The 7,446-nt window shown below is 40.0% G+C and overlaps 1 protein-coding gene across 3 annotated transcripts in view; it reads left to right on the top strand.

Annotated features, from left to right (window-relative positions):
* VPS13A (vacuolar protein sorting 13 homolog A) overlaps nucleotides 1-7,446 on the top strand; it is a 179,910-nt gene that overhangs the window by 126,194 nt on the left and 46,270 nt on the right. For all 3 annotated transcript variants that reach the window (XM_044445950.1, XM_044445952.1, XM_044445951.1), the window contains exons 47-50: nucleotides 1,300-1,591; nucleotides 2,331-2,726; nucleotides 3,396-3,500; nucleotides 4,747-4,893. In XM_044445950.1, the coding sequence (XP_044301885.1) occupies nucleotides 1,300-1,591; nucleotides 2,331-2,726; nucleotides 3,396-3,500; nucleotides 4,747-4,893 (940 nt within the window). The remainder of the gene's footprint in view (nucleotides 1-1,299; nucleotides 1,592-2,330; nucleotides 2,727-3,395; nucleotides 3,501-4,746; nucleotides 4,894-7,446) is intronic.

The following is a 7,446-nucleotide window of genomic DNA, read 5'->3' as shown; positions in this document are numbered from 1 at the left end:
TTACGTCCATTGCCCATCACCACACCAATGGCGGCGCCAGTGCGCTCCCCAGGTAACTCAAGCGCCAACATGGCCAGGGACGACTCCATAAAAACAGATAAAAACGCTTTAAAATTATAAAAACATTTAAAATTCGCCGCTCAACAGGAGGGCCTAACACAACAAAAGTGCAAGTCCCCTGGCCAGCCCAGCCCCCCTCGGCCCCCCCAAACGGCCCCCCCAAACGGCGGCGACTGCCCTTTGGCCGACTCCCTTCGGCCACCAGCCCGAGGCCGCCGGCCCCGGGCGCTGCCGGCGCTTTCTAGCCACCAGACGCCCCGCCCCGTCCGGGCACGCCTGCCACGTGTGCAGGGGCGTGGCAGGGCAGTCAGGTAGCGATGGAATCGGCGGCGCGGCGCGGTCTTCAGCGCGGCGCGGTCTCTCGCAGCGCTGTCTGCCAGGTGTTGTTCCTCCCGCCGGCGCTCCCCTCTGCGGCGCTTTCTAGCCGCCGGCCGCCCGACGCCCCGCCCCATCCGGGCACGCCTGCCACGTGTGCAGGGGCGTGGCAGGGCAGTCAGGTAGTGATGGAATCAGCGGCGCGGCCTTAGTCTGATGCAGCAAAGCCTTCCAATAAGCGTACACACTTCTAAGAGAATGAGAAAAGGGTCCTTGCCCCATTGTAGTGAAAGCATGCCTACTGACACCCATAGGCACAATGCTACATACATTCCTGCACTCGTACCCCTCCCTTGTCCACTACAAATACATGAAGACGCTGTCCACTAAACCCTGTCCATTTGCTCCCTCGTTTTCATAAACACATAGTTCCTTGAACTTCTTTCTCTTCTCTGTGCCAAAGTTACAGAAAGAAAATACAATTGTCTAATCCTTACACAGCAATCTGTCAAATAGAAGTGGTCATAATACATTTACTGTAGGTCATCATACAATTTTGTGATTGTTTAAATTTGCCTGGCAATGTGTGTTATGTTTTAAATTTTTAATATGTTTTAAACCATGCTGAGAGTCATTGACTGAATAGAATGGAATATAAATATCTGAAATAATTCAATTAAAAATGAATTAATCTTAGATGTCTCTTGAAAACCTAAAAACTTAAAGTTTTTAATAATAATATACTGCTTTATTGGATTATTAAAGACTAATGTGTTTACATGTATATGTTTGATAGTACCTCTCCTAGTACTGTATGTGTTTTTTATTATTATATTTAATTTAATTTAATTGTTTTAATAGATTGTAGTGAATGTTTATACAAGAGAGTAAGGTAGGAATAGTCATTTGTATGCTTGCTTACAGATCACTACTTTTTTTCCGACCAATAACTGATGACATTTCTGAAGAATATGCATCAAGTGAAGGAGTTAGCTTTGATGAAATGGTGAAGAACTTTGGCAAATTGTTGCAGAAAAAATGTCAACTTAAAAATTCAGCTACCCATTCTCTTATCATCAATATTGTTCCAATGCAAGATACTTTGATATCTTCAGTGTGTACAGATGATCAATGGGATTTACCATATATCGTTCATTTATGGCCTTCTGTTCTTCTCCGCAATCTTCTTCCTTATCAGATCAGCTATTCCTTAGAGGTAACTATCTGTATTAATTGTTTTCTATTTCTTGCACTCAAGACATAGAAGTATTCTTTCTGAAAATATGAAACAAACTGATAATGTCCCAAAATGTAATCATTTGTGTCCAGAATTCAGTTGCTGCCTTCCATGCCTAGTAAATGCACATAGAAAAAAAATATCAGTTTTCTAGCTTGCAAACAGTTTGTTTTAACCAAATACATCTCAGCCACATGGTTGTGTATTTGGTTATTATTAGCTGTTGATTCATCTGTTGAGGATCTTTTGCTGCCTGATGTCTACAGGAACTGATAGCTGTAAATGTTGTGAGTTGTTTGTTCTCTTGTTAAACTCATATGGATATTTGGAATCTTTCCTAGCTGTAAATTATTTTAGAAATATGTTTCATCAGTATGATAACATTGCCAGGAATATACCTAGGTAAAACCACACTCTGAGCAAATATCTTTTCTAAGATGAAGATCTCTCAAAGTAAGCATTCATAGCATTTTCTCAGTGCCACAAATAATTCATGTAGCAGAATAACAGCAAGAGACACATAAATGATATGTCATGGCATCCAAAGGAAAAACCTGGCCACATGACATAAACGTAAGATGTCTGCTTTTGTCCATATCATTGTGACTGTGGATTTTTGATAATAGCTGGAACAAATTGCCCACTTTGTATTTAATATGAAATCATTACTAATGTATATATTACCTATTTTATTCATGCTGGAACTTTTCTTTCAAAGGGATATGATGGAACATACAGTACTTTAGATGATGGATGTTCAGTTCAGATTCATAATGCAGTACTGGACCAGAGCAAGCTGGAATTACAGTTACTTAATTACCTCAACAAAAATTGGACCTCTGAGTATCACATTCAAACAAATCAACAAGAAATTAGTTTCATCACATTTTCCTATATTAGTGATGTAGATAAGACAGATTTGGATATTGCTGTGCACGTAACCTATGCTACAGGACAAATGATTATAGCAATTCACAGTCCGTACTGGATGGTGAATAAGACTGGTCGAATGTTGCAATACAAAGCTGATGGCATTCACCGCAAACATCCACCTGACTACAAGATGCCACTTCTCTTTTCTTTCCAACCTAAGCATTTTTACCATGATAACAAGGTACTCTTTTCAATCTCATAAAAGTATGTTGAATTAAAACTTAGTTTTGCTTTGTGAATTTTGGTTATATATTTGCACAGATATGTATTACACAGAAAATATGCTATTATTTCTATTCCTACTGACAATTGGTATTAATATATTGCTATGCTTACAGCCGATGGGGAGGGGGATTTTTTCTGGTATAAACAGTGGCATTCATAAAGCATAAATGTTCCCAACCTGCAATTTGTTAAGGAAAGGAAAGCATATGTACTGTGCACAATATAATTAATACAGCTAAAATGGGCTACTGAGGAATAAGAGAAAGCGGTATCAGGTAAACATGGAAATCCACAAAACTCGCAGCAGTAGAAGAAAATTTTGAAGCCGTAAGAAAAAAAAAAGTGTATTTAACACTTCCAATACAGCTCAATAAAGCCATGCTAAATGAACACAGAATGCTGAGCATTTGTTATCGGGAACATGGGGTGGGCTTGGAATACACTGAATGTCTTGGAAGAATGTATGAATGGTGGCTGGAAAATAGAGCAAGAGCAATTTCACTCATTCCCTGGAAGTCCCATTGTTAGTATCTATTAGTCATCTTCCAGGTAACAGCCACTCTGTTGTTCCTTTCTTTAATTCTGCTTGTATTGAAGAGATCATAATAAGTGTTCTCCTTAATAGGTTCAGCTTATGGTCACAGACAGTGAACTCTCTGATCATTTTTCTCTGGATACAGTTGGCAGTCATGGTTCCGTTAAATGTAAGGGTCACAAAAAGGAATACCAAGTGAGTTGATTGTTTAATACACTTAATGCTCTTGCAGGCGTAATTATGTGCATGACCCCTAGGAAAGACATACAGACAGACTGACCTATTTCATTTATTTAGACTTTACTCCTAGTAAACTTGCATAGAATTACAGTCAAGATATGCACACTCCCTTTATTTCCCTTCAGATTTCTTCTTCAGTGTCACTGCATCAGTCTCTGTAAAAAAACAAAACAACATGTTTGCAACAACTTAAAAGCTCAGTAACATAGGATTTCATTAACTAGAAGCCATTATCATGTGACTCCTGGAAATATTTCTTCCTCCTAGAAATGTATCTTTACATTTTCTTGTATTTTGCTAAATACAATGGAAAAAGCGCACCAAATTCTGAGAAAGTATAGCCTACTTATTGAAAAGGGGTGGGAATTATTCTGAGAAAGTTTCATGAATTTACCAATACATTAGGAACAAATTTAACCAGAACTATAGGCACAAGATCAACATTTTTTGGAAAGGTGCTAACTGTAGAGAAGGGTCACAAAGGTCTTTTTGCCTAGACTACTCAAAAGTTTTAATGAGATGAAAAGTTGCTGTTTAGACATTTCAGCTACATGGCAGCTGTTTATCTGTAAAGTGCTCCTGTTAGGAAAAAAATGTAAATAGCCATGGTATTGTTGAGAAGCACTGTAGTGTTATGGCTGAGGATCCACTCTGGACAGAGAGGGTCCCAGGCTTAATATTAGGAAACTTGTAAACTGCAAGACAGATATAAATGTAGTAGTGGTGGTGGTAGAGGTAGTAATAAATGACACTTTGCTTCTACCTTGGAGAGCCATTGCCAATAATTGAACTAGCTGGATCAGTGGCCTGACTTGGTATAAGGCAGCTTCATATATTCATATATATATTCTCTCTGAGTGAGGAGCTGAACACATGGATATTTCCCACAAAATATGCAATGTTCCATGGGAAAGTAGTGTGAATTGCACCTTGAGACACTGTCCTCCAGCAGTTTGGCCTACAGATCCCATCATCCCTTGGCACTGATTATGGTGACTAGGGCTCATTGGAGTTGTAGGCCAAAACTACATGGCATGCTACAAGTTTTCTGCCTGTTCTAATGTTTCTTGTAAAAATGTCAGCAGTATCTACAAAACAAACAAAAATCTATCAGTCTGTGGGCACCATTTAAAAGTAGTAAGACTCATACCATTTAAAGTAGTAAGACTCATGCACACTGAACAATGTTTGTCTTTCCCAGGTTGGTGTCACGATACATAACAGCAGTTTTAACATTACTAGAATAGTGACATTCACACCTTATTTTATGATCACAAACAGAAGTACACATACTTTAGAAGTAGCTGAAGAAGGCAATGAAAAGTGGATACCAGTAATTTTCCAACAGGTAAGCCTTTTAAAAATTCTCTGCATTTATGCACTTGCAACTTACTTGACAAATACCAGTTGTATATAAAGGGGTCCTTCATAATTTTCTTCTGTTAATAACTATGTTTCTTCTTCGTGGTGTCTGTGCAATCACACGTATGGGCTTGCTGCTGGCAGTATTCTCCATTGCAATCCAGGTTTGTTTTGTTAGGCCATAAGTACAATGTGGAATCCTGTAGTTCTTTGTGGTCTCTGTGCATCACGCATAATGGGCTTTATGCCTGTGTGGAGCCCATTGTCAGGAAACTTCTATAGCTGAGTGTTCGTTTGGGTGGGAGCCCCTCCACTTCCTGTTCCCTGCTCATTTAGATATTTGGGCATCCTTTTTAATTAATCATTCTCATGGGCAGAACACAGGATGGCAGTAAAAATGAAGGCACAGAAAACCATTGTGACGTTAATGAATTTGCTTTATAACAAAAGTGGGCAGCTGATTGAACGTGCCTTGAAAGTGATTGCACAAATACTTTATGTGGCTGAAATTTAGGAAACCAACAGCACTACCATAAATGTTTTGGAAATAGTGCTGAACAACTTCTTTCACAAACTATTAGCATCCATCCTCAACCCCTGCAACCTTCTTGCTTACGGAATCAGCATGTCCATCAGTCAGAACAAAAATATACTGTGCTCAATTGCAAAGTCATAAATGAATTGCTCTTCTGCCTAATGAACGTTTTCCAGCTTTGTGCTGTTTGGAAAGATTGAAAACCATATCTGGAAGTCAGTGCTTCATAATTTGGCATGTAGTTATTATATTTCTGATTTGGATACTATCCTTGCACTGGATAAGAAACAATTCAGGGATTGGTGTTTGGGATACACTCTAGAAAAGACCTACAATTGATTAAAAACTAAATTCTCTCAGTGGTTTTCTCTTTCGAAAACAGAACATCATAGAGCTAGTTATCTATCCAGGTTGAGATCATCCTCTTTAAGAAATGCCTTTATTGAGTTGTGATTTCCTGTTAAGACAACTGCAGTTCTGAATGGGCAATATAACAAGGTGCCCTTTTAATGCAGATTATGTATTTATGGTTTATATCAAGTTGAAAACATTCATTACTCATTCATCTGTCCTCTATCGATAAACTCCTGAGAGAGATTCTTGAAATCCTTGCTGTCATGTGGATACAGGAATGTCTTGGCAGAAGCAGTTATTTTTCTTATAAGTTATATTAATAGTTGTATAACACATAAAGCTGCTTTGTTTGCTTTGTCAGAAAAAAAGATCAGGAAAAAGGAATTAGACAAATTGCCATATACTACATTTTAAATTCGGAGTTAAAGAAATTGAATTTCTGTTCATAATATATTTTAATTTATTTGTATTTTATATTGTTGAAATGCTTCATTTTCTTGTCAGAGCTCATTCATTTTTTAAATTGCCATGGCCTTGTGTAGTACAATAAACTTCGAACCAGTACTACCATTCTTCCCAGTAAGTGTGGAGAGGGACAATAACTTCAGTCCCTTTTCAACCACCATCACACCTAGATTAGCAATTGCTTCATACTCTTCCAGTTAAGTACTCCATTCTTCTCTCTCATTCTTTCCCTTACTCTTGCCCAGAAAAACATCTCCTTTCCCCCGTCATCAATGAACTGATTTCATCACTCTTTACTTTAAAAAAAAACTCTCCAAAATATTTTTTCCACCCACTTTCCTATGCACCACTCCTCAGAGGTGTTTCAAGGCTCTGCCCCTCTAGATATCCTACTCTATCTTTCCCATCCCCCATGATGACATCATTTGTGACTTTTAGGAGCTGTACCTCCTGTGATAGCAGGCTGCTGCCATCTGACAGCCATTCCCTCTACCTCCTTTGTTTGGACATGTCATGGAGGCTTGTGCTCATTGCTAGGCCTTCATAAACAAACTGGGGAAACACCGATCAGCTCAAGACTGAACTTTGGAAGAAGGCCCTGCAAGTTGCTTACTCTTCCAGGAAAGGATGGGACTCTCCTTCCCCTTCTGTAGTGAGAGACTCCATGATCAAACCACAACTGCAATAGGTCTGTTCTCCAGGCAACCATATGGCCAGGAAATGCTCTGAAAAGATGGCCACTTCCACCATGCTCAAACAAAAGGTGCCACATGGGCCCCAGCTGAACAGTGATTGTGGCTATTTGGTCTCCATCAACAGCCAACCACTCCCAATTCCCAGAGCTGAGAGAAGCTCCTGCTGCCATGCCAGTAGGGGGAACCAGGAGCTTAGCCCGCCGCAACCCCACTCCATCAATCACTTCAGATCTCTGCTTCCAGAAAATTGTACTTCCTGGAGCTGACACAGGTGCTGCTCAACTTGCCTCTACAACACTTCCCAGGCACTCCCACAAAGTTGACGATGTCATTGTTGGAGAGTGGTTTAGTGCCAGAGCATCCCAGCCTTGACACTGAGCTCAGAGGCAAGGAGACAACGAGGCCCGACCCTGCTTTCCCCTTACCAGCTGGGTCCAGGCCTCCAATTAATCCCCAGCATCCCGCTGCCCTGGAGATGGTCCAGCTCCTC

The sequence above is a fragment of the Varanus komodoensis genome, unplaced genomic scaffold (assembly GCF_004798865.1).
Source record: "Varanus komodoensis strain SLA01 unplaced genomic scaffold, ASM479886v1 scaffold5, whole genome shotgun sequence".
NCBI lineage: Eukaryota > Metazoa > Chordata > Lepidosauria > Squamata > Varanidae > Varanus > Varanus komodoensis.
This window is presented reverse-complemented; position numbering and strand designations above follow the sequence as displayed.